Genomic DNA, 12,763 nt, shown 5'->3' on the forward strand with positions numbered 1-12,763 from the left:
AGGGTTGATAGGTCTTAATTTAATTTCTTAATTTTTTTGGAAAATTTTCAACTTTAAATTACTTCTTATAGAATACTTTTTATCAGGAAGTGTGCTATTATACGTTGATGAAGTCAAAAAACTTATTTATTATTTCATGCCTGGACTTCCTCTGTGAGACTGGTTCTAAAATAGTCACAAATCAATTACTCGAACCAAAGCGAGATTCATGGCTTCAGTTTGGGTCACAGTATGAAATATTTAATCACGATGGACATAATTTAAACCCTTGTTAAACAGTTGTTTATTATTGTTTGTCAATGAGTCGAGTCCGTCTGGGAGAGTAGCTCTGAAATGGACACAAATCCATAATCACTCCAACCAAAACGAGATTGATAGCTTCACTTAGTTACACAGCATGAAACATTTAAGTAAGACAACATTAAAACTTAAAACAACAACCACTTTAATAAATACTAAATATAGCGAGAGAGAGCGCCATAGATTCTCAGCATGTGGCTGGGACTAATATTGTAAATTTATATCTTGTGGTAATGACCCGATCAATGAACCATTTAATAATACTAGGAAACTCATCTTGATACTTATAATAACAAAAAAATGAAAGCGTCTGAGAGACTGAAATGAATACCATTTTTGAATCTTGTATCCGAGATAATAACTTAGCTATCAATGATACCAATCTCAAGTTGATATTTTGAATAACAAAGAAATACAAATATTTAAAACTCTCACAGCATGATGCTAAATGGCAAATCGAACCTAGTTTCGATAAATCTTGTTGCGGTGTCAAAACCGAAACTCGTTTTTACAAATCTTGTAAAAACGGTGACAACTTAAATCAACGAGCCATTTGATTTTGATAGTACTTGGAAAGTCATATCGACACTTGAACTATCGAAATGCGATATAAAATGTTTTAACATCAAGCACGTTTCACAGCGTGATGTTAATAATGTGATTGTCAAAACTAAGGCCCGCAAGAATGTTTTTAAAATGATTTGGAAATAAATATTACAACATATCAAGCTGATATTTTAAACCTAAAATATTGAAGCATTGCAATTACAATCCAACTGTTTTAGAAAATATTAGTTTGCTGTAAGTTAATCATAAAAATATTAGTATAAAAATATGCATCAATTTTCGCTTCTCGACGGCTTTCGACAGCTTTTGACAATCTCTCGAAGGTTTTTGACGGTATTTAGTACGACGGTGATAAACAGCTGTCTAATATTCCCTCAATTGTATTTACTCTTTGACAAACTGCAACAACATCATTTTTTATACTCTCTTGAAATAAATTTGTTGAGGCACGAAATGCTTCATTGGCGTCTATGTATTCATCTAGTCCCACCCTTTGAAGATTTTCCATATTGTTACCACAAAAATTTTGGTGGATATTTTTGTCTCTTGCACTTACGTACACGCCACAGTTTTCACACGGCAATGGACGGTATCCACAACCATTCTCGTGATTTTGTAGATTTCCAAGATCAAGTATTTCAGGACATCCTCGATTGAAGTAATCACACTTGATTCTCAGCTCTGACAAGCGGTCCCGAAAAAACCGATGGGGACTTTGCAAAGTCTCTGGAGTGAGGTGTTGCCGACATACTGGGCATGTTGAAGAATGAGCAAGGTGTTGGGTTATGCAACTGGAGCAAAAGTGATGTTGTGCTTTGCATAATCGTACATCTCGTAATACAAAATGGCAAATACTGCACAAATAATCTTCGTGAACGGTGTGAATAAAGCGGTTTGGTTGATAACCAGTAGCCATTAGTAATACGTATCTGAAATATTGAATGTTTAAGCTACTGATAAAGATTGGTGATGAGTTCTCAGATGTTTATATACACGAAGATTTAAACTATCAACTTTCGGAAATCTACTCCACTGGTCTACATGTTAAACCAACAAACCAAATATTGATGGAGAGATCTAATCTTTTATAAAAACACTATATTCTACCATAAAATCTAACAAGAACTTTGAAAGAAAGTGTTTATCTCGTGTCTCGGGAATCTGGTAAAGTGTAAACGTGGCAACCAGTTAAACTATCAAACCTGCAGTGATTGGTAGCGAGGTTGATATAATGATATTGACAGTGACAGACCATGCAACTTAAACCACACAAAGATAACCAAATTAGGCTTACCAAAGTTGATGAATGATGTTATATTTTGACTTTGGCGTTCTAAAACAAGCTGGTTTTAACCAATTTAACGCGATCAACAATATTTTGCTTCTAAACACCTTGATATCTCGTAATTTTTATTGTCTTCAAACATCGCGTGGTTTAATATCAGACTTTAGATTTATTTATTCTGAATGAATGGTCTGCTTGAACGATAACATTCTTGCCATCAATTATGCTCTGAAAATTGTTTAATTGCATTGATACGAGATTCCCAGTATTCATAGCCTGGAGTGTTTAACAAAATAAACATTACGACATATCAAGGTGTTGTCTTAAATACAAAATAACGTTGACGACGTTACACCAATCTGTTGCAGAATGTTAAAGTGAAAATCTGTCACAATTCATCATCTTTGGTAAGTCTAATTTGATTATCTTTGTGCGGTTTAAGTTGCATGGTGTGTCACGTACTGTCAATATCAGCTCGTCATTACATAGATAATGCATTTATTCAAACGTTAAGTCATACAGTTTGCACTTTACGGACAGAATTTGCTGGTTACGAAATTAACACTTTCTTGAAATCAAAACGATTGACTGACTAATTCTAGTTGCATAGCCTTATTTTTCAAACTTTAAATCTGATATCAAACTGTTCGGTTGATTAGTTTTGAATCGGTTAAATGTTGGAATGTTTTCAATTCGATTCATGAAATCATTCAACATCAACCGCTGAAGGTTTAATAGGTACAGGTACGTACAACACTGGACATCACAGGACTAGATTTCTGAAGATTAATAGTTTAAATCTTATGTTTTTATAAAAGATAACATCTCGCAATCTCTGTAGGTTTGATAATTCAATAGGTAGAGCAGTGGAATATATAGTCTAGATTACTGAAGGATGATCGTTTGAATCTTGAACCAAACACAGTACGATAATTCAGGTAGCTATAATGTTGCTATATATGAGCTGCATTGTGCCGTCTTGTTATATACGCGACGTTTGAGGTTAATTCGTAGGGTGCAAAGAAGTGCGATAACAAAATTATACCACGTTAAAAATTTAGGTCTAAAGCCGCGTTCACACTGTCTTCCTTGTTGATGATATCGGATAGCCAAAGTAATTGACAAAATACTTGGCAAAAGACCCAAAAGACGACGAAAAGTGGTAATACTATATGGATCCTATACAAATCACACTATATTAAGTTAAAAAATTTGTCAGGTCTACGTAAAGCCTGTTCCCATTACCAAAATCTTGCTCCTGGTCAGATCCAGGCCTGGTCCAGGCCTGGTCCAGGCCACCTTCTGCTGTTAGCCTGGATTCTCTGGCCTAGACCAGCTATAGGTCCAAGTCCAGGCCTGGTCTAGGCCAGGTAAAAGCACGTAGTGTAAACGCTTAAGATTGACTGTGCATGTAGTAATAACTTTTAAATTTCAATCTTGTAACGTTTAAGGTGCATTGAATATTGCCCACGGATGGGGGTCAGATCCATCTGAACAGCTTCAAGAATATTGTGCTGTCTTCGTATTGGTTTCATGACAGAGGTTAATGGTAATAATACGAGATGTTATGTGAAGTGGTAGACGAATTAGATAGCGATTTCTACGCTATAGAAATTGCTAATGAGGAGTTGTTTGTATTTTAAGCGATATCGTGTGCGAAGTTAGCAGCATTTAACAACTTCACCTGTTATTTGGCCAATGCAATTTTTGTCTGACTTCAAAAACAGCGAGGCGACTAGTGTGGTCTGATAATTGTCATTAATGGTAGCTAAACACAAATGCTAATGTATATCAAAATGGAATGCTGCAATTTACGCTGCTGCATTTCCGCACAGCATGATGCTCGTGAAAAAATGGTATTTTTAAAACAAACCTGTTTTAACAAATCGTACGCGGCTGTATATTTAAAATTAATGACACAATCTATGATTATAAATACTTCTAGTCTTAAGTTGAACTTGGAATGCCAATAAAATGCAAATGTGTCATCGATAAAAAACAATTTGAACAGCACGACTTTGCGTGTCGTCTTTGTGTCTGTCTGTAGAAACTCCAAAATGCAGAATAAGACCACCACAAGCTGCGAACAGGCATTCAATATCTAAGCGAAAAATGGTTAATTTTTTTCTTTGGACGTGATTCTCAGTGTATTTGCGGACGAAAGGACACTCCCCTTTTGACTCACCTCGTCTCCGGGCTTGAACCAACAGCCAACGCAGCTTTATACTTGAAGAAAAATATCAATTATTTGTGCAACAAACATTAAATATTTTTGAAATTATAAAAGTGAGTCCAGTTTCGTTGCCAGTTCAGTGAGGGCAGGGATCGCGAAGCATATAGATATAGTTATTGAGAACGATGGAAACTCTTGCAATAATATTCACATATATACGAAATTCACTAGCAAAGTTTCGTATGAAAACAACGAGAATCCCTCAAATAAATTATCACAAATATATTTTAGATATCCGAACAACATTATTCCACAAAATTATTACAGAAACAAATAAAAATGTACAAAAAATGTGCAAAACTTGGCTTAATTGTTGAAAAATATCGTGGGACGATGCGAGACATGAAATGCGGTTTGAGGAACGAATCTGATTGGTGAAAAAAATAAACAAACGGCGTGTGCTTGTCGAGAATCCGGAGGGCTAATTGACATTTTCCTCAAATATGTTATAGAAATTAATCATTTATATTTAAATGAACTGGGCTAACTTTTATTATTTCAAAAATATTTATTGGGATTCCTATGGGGCGCGGAGGAAAAAGCGTATAGTTTTTTGGCCCTTGGTCAAAATGAAAATTTTGGCCCCTAAGTGATGAGCTTTCAAGGCTATCTGACAGTATTGAATTCACAGGAAAAATTCTATAGGGTTTTTGTTAACTAGAATGTAGGATATAAAATATACCGTATTATTGAAGAACTAATAACCTGGACATCAGATTAAATTTTTTTTCAGAAAGAAAAAATGAAGTACCAATGGACCGAGGCTATGATCCAAATCGCTTCATTTTACAAGTTAAACGAGATTTGCTATGCTTTATTTGCCACCGTGTATTGAAAGAGCCAAGAATATGCGAGGCAGGAGAACATCACTTTTGTTTCAACTGTATAAAACAACACCTTGCTAAAGAGTCTCAAACATGCTCGGAATGTCAGAAACCCCTCACATTGGAAACCTTGCAGCTTCCTCAAAGGTTTTTAACAAACATCTGGTCAGAACTAAGAATAAAGTGCGATTACAACGATCGAGGGTGTCCCGAAAATGTTAAGCTTCGAGATCTTGAAGATCACGTGATTGGTTGTGAATACCGCCCAACAATGGTTGCCGAAAAGTATAGCTCGCAAGTGAGTGGCAAAGACCAGCAGAGTTTCCGTCAGATAAAAGATGAAGAATTTTCTAAGGGAGAGGAAACTGAGAGGAAACTAGAGGAAATTTTTGATACTCTGGATCAAGCCGGAAGTCAAAATCTTCAAACTGTGAAGATGTCGAGACTTTTCGCTGAAAAGGGAGACAAGGTGATAGAAAAACATGATGATATGTATGAGGAATTAAAAAGAATGAAGGTGATTGAAAAAATTTATTTTTATTTCGACCATCATATTGACAATTTTATCGATTCGTGATGTTTTTTCGTTTGAAAAAAAATTTGGACCTTCCTAAAATTAGCAATTCCCATTACTTTGTTAGTAGAAGGGGAGAGAAGCACTGTTGTAGAGCAAAGCCCTCACATGTGTGTTTCTGGTCCTGCTCTTCCCTCGGGTCTCCGTACGTTTTTCTTGTCCTGTCTACTTCGTGTGCCCTTCCATTAAAGTTCCTAACCTTTAACTTGCTTACATCTCCTGTGTCGTGGTAGTGTTTTAACTGGGATCGCCTGTTGTCCTTTAGGAACGTTTTGATGAAATGAAACAAAGCCAGAAAGCGGTAAAAGAAGAAGTAATGGAAATAAAGGTAAGCAATTTTTTTAAATTTTTCAAACTTGTTGATTATGAGCTTTCAGAGCACTATAATGCTGCTACACCGTGACTTTTCATTACCAATTTAGGATGATTTTCAGGTGATTAAACAAAAGTTTGAAAGAGTTGAAGGATTATTTGTCAAACTATTCCAAGAAAATATTGTCGACAGAAATGGTGCACAAGCTACGGATCCCACAATTTCAACTAACAACCAAGACGTTATTATTCTTGGTGGTTGGTATTCTGTTGCGTACGCACCCCCTTTGAATACTGATGAGAAATATAATATTGTTGAGAAGAGGTCGACAATGCTGCCGCAATTGAATCATCGTCGAGGAGCATCAGCATCGTGTGTTCACAACAATGACATCCTGGTCGTTGGTGGTTTCGATGGTGAAGGTGGAACTGTAACGATTGAAGTTTTGAAGATGAACCAACATCCTTTGCGATGGACAATGTTTGATGGTAAACTGCCTGTCAAATTATCTGATCATGACGTCATAGTTTATCAAGGAAAATTATATGTAATAGGAGGATATGACGGGAATGATACAAAAACATCGAATGCCATTTATGAGATTTCTCTTGCTCCACCTTATACTGCAAAGTTGCTGGCGAGAATGACTGGGCCAAGAGATGCTCACAGAGCAGAACTGCTTAATGGAAAACTATTTATCTTGGGCGGAACAACCACCGGCTATAGTAAAGATGCTCTTGACGGTGTTGTTGTTTATGATTTGGTTAAGAATGAGTTCAAACCATGTCCATCGTTGCCTCGGCCTGTTTTTGATATGTCCACAGTCACTTGGGGTGATAAGATTATCATTCTTGGCGGTATGGATACGAATAGTCAGGCATTAAATGACGTCATCATGTATGACACTGACACGGGGCGAAGTGAAAGACTGCCCTTCATGATTTGCCAAAGGGCTGGGTGCTCAGCTGTCATACTGAATGACGTCATTGTCGTGTTTGGTGGATGGAATGAGGAGCAGGGATTTCTCAACTCAGTGGAAACCTTCACCATTGGTGGAGATAGCTGGAAAGAACTGCCAGGAATGATAGAAAAAAGATGTTGGGCAAATGCTGTGGTGAAACCTCACATCTGAACGTTTTCTCAATATAAACTTCTCACTGTGTCCTTGCATGAATATGACATGATATCTTTGTGTCGTGATGGTCAAACAATGTCTCGACGCTTTCTCGATATGAGCAACCAGAAGGCTATCCCTAATCATAACTCTGAATCTAACATGAAGTATTTTGTTTACATTTCGGTTTTCTCATATATCAAGAAACAGCCATTGTTCCACGTCAGGTTGATAACTGCTGTTGTTAATATTTCTATATTCTTATACTGTGACGTCTGATGAGGTTTAACCAATATTATTAGTGTGTAAATATATAACATAAGATAAATATATATATAGATATATAATGTTTTGTTCATATGGTCAATATTTTACCCAAACCAATGTTGATAACTCCTGTTGTCATCTGCAATATTAATTTTCTATATTCTTATACTCTGACGTCTGATGAGGTTTCGTTAGTGTTCAAAAAATTTTATAGAACATAAGATAGGTTGGCACAGATATATAATGTTTTGTTCATATGGTCAATATTTTACCCTAACCAGTGTTGATAACTGCTGTCGTCATCTATAATATTTCTATATTCTTATACTGTGACGTCTGGTGGAATATAAAACCAATATTAATAGTGTGTAGCTAAATAGGTTGAATTTGACATTTTAATCTTGACGAATGAACATTAGAAATATGTTGAACATTAGATTAATTAGTGAAATAAGTTTGTCAATAAAATGTTAACCAATAAAAGATGGATTCTTCTAAACTGAGCCTAATTATTTTTACGATGGTTTTTTAGGGTAATTCTTGCTAGTTGCCATCAAGCGTTTTAACGAAGCGTGAATTGATCAGTGATTTTAACCCAAAAGGCCCACAAGGCATGGCGTTATAAGCTTAATAATGTGAAATGAATTCGTATATAATTGCAAAAGTGATTTTTGAAAGTTCTGGCGTCTGATTGGTCGAGCGATCTCGGATTATTATGCGATAATCAGCTGATCAGATTTTTCGAAATATCTGCGAGTTGTTTTTGCCAAATTTACAGATGAAGAAATCTGTAATTTAAAAGAAAAATGGTCTAAAATAATTTTCTAGGTAAAAGATACGTTGTCGAACCGTGCCCAACTTTATTGTACAAAAAAATTGTCAAAATATTTGCGGTTTACGTTTGCTTTTGAACAAAAACTAAACTATTCGTGTTACCTGAACAAGGAAGAATTTCGTTTCAAACTAATCGCCACATTTGTTTACATTTTTCTGGCAAAGCCAATCAGGATGCCTAAATTTTTAATACTTCATGTAAAATGGTAGCTATATATGGTACTATTTATCAAAATTTATGCATGCTGATTGGGTTACTGAAAATGTAAAAAAACTTGCTAATTGGAAAACGAAATTCCCCCCTTGTTTGTTACATGCATAAAAATATTTCACAATAAACTTTTATTGTTGGAAATATGGATTGCATATCCACTGAGCTGCAAAATCTATACCATATAATGGATTGATCACACTGCCTATCTTCGTAAAATCTCGTGTTTCCGAAGTTGGCTCGACATTGTGGCGAAAATGTTCCGATCTCTTATGTTCCGATCACTTAAGGGGCAGTAGCCTCTCACTATTGCAAGCCCTAGCAATTTTTCAGCTAGGGAAGCCATTTGCGGTTACAATTTTATCATGAAATGGTTTAAATGAACCAATCGCTGTTGAAGGATTTCGATGTGAATTGAAAAAAATATAGGTAAAGAATAAGAGAATTGGTTGCAAATGTTCAGCGTAACAAGGGAGCAGCGTGGGGCTTCGTCTCAACCAGTGGGGCTTCGTCCGAAGATTCAGTGGCGAAAATGTCCAGCATGTTTAGGAGCCTAGGTTAAGGAGCCGATTACATGCATGGACGAGTTTTCCTGGCTAAGCGAATTGACTCGCTTTGCCGAGTTGACCCGCTTCGTATACTTATTCCCCATTATAATAACGTTACGATAACATGGCAAGCGAGTTGTCCCGCTTAGGCGGGATCCCGCTTTTCGCTTGCCGAGTAACTCGCTTAGGTGGGACACTTCTCGCCATGTATAATTGCATTTTGGCGAGTTGACCCGGCAAAGAGCGCCAGAGCGGCAAGAAATCTGACTTGTGCATGGATTATTCTGTCAGTTGATTTACATGTATTCATGATAGCGAAAAGAAATATGAACAGTACTGCAAAGAGAAAACGCAAACGACAAAAATGCAGACAGCAACGAAGTTAAATGGAGTGAGGAAATAGTACAACATTTACTTGATGTACTTATAGAATATAAAACACAAATGGAATTTAATAATACAGACTTAAATGCTGACAAAAATAAACAATACGAGGCAGTACGGGTAATTCTGGCTTCCAAGTATTCTGAAGATTCAACACTTTTTGGCCCAGAGAGTATCACACCAATCGAAGACGCCGAAGATCGTGATGAGTATTTAGAGCGGCAGAAAGATGATAAGTTAAAGATACGGCAAGGATATTCTTGAGTATTAGAAATTAACCTTAGAAATTTTAAGTATAATTATGTAACATTTTCCATGTAATCCCATGTCACAACTCGCCCTGGCCAACCGATGCAGGCGGTCCCTAAATTCGGGTAAGGCGACGTCAGCGAAAGACCGCCTGCCGGGTTTGGCTAAGTATTTTGCAAACCCGTCCACTGGTGGACGGGAATTGATGATTGGCTGCGAGTCTAATCTGCTGTCAATCAACAGTAAATATTTTTTTTTCTATATATAACTTTTAAATTTGTTGGCGTCTGGTCTTGGCGGAATTTATTGTCGATTGCGTTCGCTCCGCTCTTCTAAAACTAAATCAATAATTTTCAAAAGTCGAAACGCAAACAGATTCTTAAAGCCGGTTTTCCACTAGCGATATTTTTCGCGCGATGCGACTTTATTCCATTGTATTCGAGCAATTTGTTCCAGATGGTTGCAGTTGAGAGCTCTGAAACAAGAGTAAAATGTCGATTCGTGCGAAAAATTTTGTTAGTGGAAAACTGGCTTTAGGATTCTCACTATACTATCTAAGGGGCTGTTTACATGAGCCCGGTTACCCGAGATTCAACGAAGCGTGAGAGGACTTTGAGGTATTGAAATAAGTCTTTATGACACCAAACAAGCACATGCTATTGTTATGGTGATTATACGACTGCCAGGGTCATGTCATCTGCTCATTTCAATACCTCAAAATCATCTCACGCTTCATTGAATCTCGGGTAACCGGGCTCATGTAAACAGCCCCTAAGATGCCAGGCAAATTCACTGGGAAAAAAGAATTACTGCTACACTCACATAGCGTGTATTTATAAATATACAAATAATATATGATGCACAAATTCTCCGACGTTATTTACAAGACAGAGTCAGACATTTATTCAGCTGTCGCCTCATGCACAAACAACAACAGTAGCATTTACATTCTCCGCACTGGCTTTTCTACCACTTGTCCTGGTTTAAACGTTCTTTGTCGTTTCTTTTGAAATCTTAAATAATTATATCAATATATCGAAAAACCGGACTTCGATTCATAAATAAACTTACAGCCGGTAAATAATATATCCCAGTTGTTAGTTATATATTACAGTTTTCCTATTATAATATTAACTGTTTGTGGATTGGCTAATTGCGCTGGGACTGAAAAGGGGCGTTTGACAAAAAACATAGCCAAAACCGCCAGGCGGTCTTTCGCCGTTGTCGCTTTGCCCGAATTTAGGGACCGCCTGCCATGCAGGCTAGGTCGGGATAACGCGCTTCATGTAATCGGCCCTTAACGTCTTAGCTTGGTTGCTTCGAATGCAATTCGAACAATATACAGGGTGAATAAAAAAACTGACTCCTTTGAAATTCAAATTAGTCGCATAGCGGCTGTAATGTGACAGAAGTTGCTTAAAATATTTCATAGCTATACGAAGCATATTATATTAATTAACCTAAAACATAAAGTTTGTTCCCATTGGGAGATAAAATGCATTCTAAGCTCTGTAAATACAAAAGAACAGTTTTATCAAATCGTTTTTGTTGATTGTACATGGAAATTGTCATATTCCAGCCATAAGTTCGCAGCTAATTTGAATTTCAAAATTTGCTTATAATTTATATTGATGTCACCATGCAAACATACAAGAATAATAATAGATGAGATGATAATGAAGTTCAATGAGGTTTATCATCTCATTAAGTTTAAAATATACCAAACAAGCTTTCTCAAGCCTTCGCATGCAGCCAACGATTAAACCTCTAACAAACAATATAACTGTAAAATGTCATTTCTTGTAAAACTGAATAGTCACATTTGCTCCGCCTAACTGAATGGTCACATTTGCTCCGCGAGGCAGTCTTTAAATCAGCCGCGGAGATTTCGTCCACTACATTTTTTGTTGACTTCCGATTGTTTTCTGAATCTTTTTTTTTTGTATTAAAAGTTGAATTTCATCGCTTGACAAGCTTGAGAAAACATTGTTTTTTTGGTTTTCGGCTGCGTTTCTGTTTTATTTATTATATATGACAATAAGCGGGCAACATTTTTTCACTTTTTCCTTGACTACGAATGAATCTCATTTAATTAAAATACACAGCACGTATATAACAAATGCATTTGTATGCTATAATTCTATTTATACACAGATTTATTCGCATTTGCTTCTTTAACATAATAATTATAGGGGATGCAATTCCTAATGGTTCATAAAAACATCAAAGAGTTAACTGGAAGCTGTATATGTTTTTCATTTAGGTGCAGTTATGTAGCTTCATTGTCGCATGCTTATATGTGTCACCTGATCTCATTCAGTTTTATATAAAAATGCTAAACCATGCATCAGGGCAATATGTGACCTTCCACGGGAAAACATACGTTAACGCTATTTCGTTCGTTCGAAAATATCGTTCGTTATCCGTTCGTTTGCCGTTCAAACGCTTGAAGCGTTCGTTGAAACGATTTTCGAGATCGTTCATCGTTCGAAATTGCCCGTTCGAACGCTTAGGAAAAAACGTTTGAAAATTGGTCCGAAAGCGTTCAACCGTTTGATTTACCGTTCGTTGAAACGTTTGCCGGAATTTCGTTCAATCGCATTGCATTTGGTTCAACATATTAGATTAAACATTTGCAATGCTACAACTTTGTAAAAGAAGCGCAGAATGTGCTACACAGAAATATTCCCAGAAACGTATTCAGTTCCTTAGTATAGAAGGCTTGTAAAGGAAATAGTGGGGTTATATCAATCTAGCCTAATCGAATGCTATTTTGTGCGCTTCATGTTATGGTTTATGCTTAGCGTCATGCAGACAGAAGGCTATTAAGATTCAGTGCATGCAATTATTCCATTAGCGTCAAATTTCACGTCTTAAGCTTTCTTTCAAAAAATTATCGTTTTTTGAATTTCGGTAATGCACTAAATGGTTAGAATTTGTGCTTTACTATACTTCTGTAGCTTCCATAAGCCATATTTCACCGCGCACCCAAACAACTCGCAAGCCATATATTAGCATTACGAGCCATAATATGCCTTGGCAAGGTGCTAATTAAGTTGC

The 12,763-nt window shown here is 36.5% G+C and overlaps 1 protein-coding gene across 1 annotated transcript; it reads left to right on the plus strand.

The window, feature by feature from the left end:
• The first annotated feature begins 3,668 nt into the window (after nucleotides 1–3,668).
• LOC114539412 (kelch-like protein 41) lies at nucleotides 3,669–7,228 on the plus strand. Its single transcript, XM_028560040.1, has 4 exons — nucleotides 3,669–3,701; nucleotides 5,119–5,726; nucleotides 6,049–6,111; nucleotides 6,206–7,228. Exons 1-4 carry the CDS (start codon nucleotides 3,686–3,688, stop codon nucleotides 7,226–7,228), a joined length of 1,710 nt encoding a protein of 569 aa, XP_028415841.1. The 5' UTR covers nucleotides 3,669–3,685.
• The last annotated feature ends 5,535 nt before the right edge of the window (nucleotides 7,229–12,763 follow it).

This window comes from Dendronephthya gigantea, unplaced genomic scaffold, assembly GCF_004324835.1.
Source record: "Dendronephthya gigantea isolate DGI-Jeju-01 unplaced genomic scaffold, DenGig_1.0 000202F, whole genome shotgun sequence".
NCBI lineage: Eukaryota > Metazoa > Cnidaria > Anthozoa > Malacalcyonacea > Nephtheidae > Dendronephthya > Dendronephthya gigantea.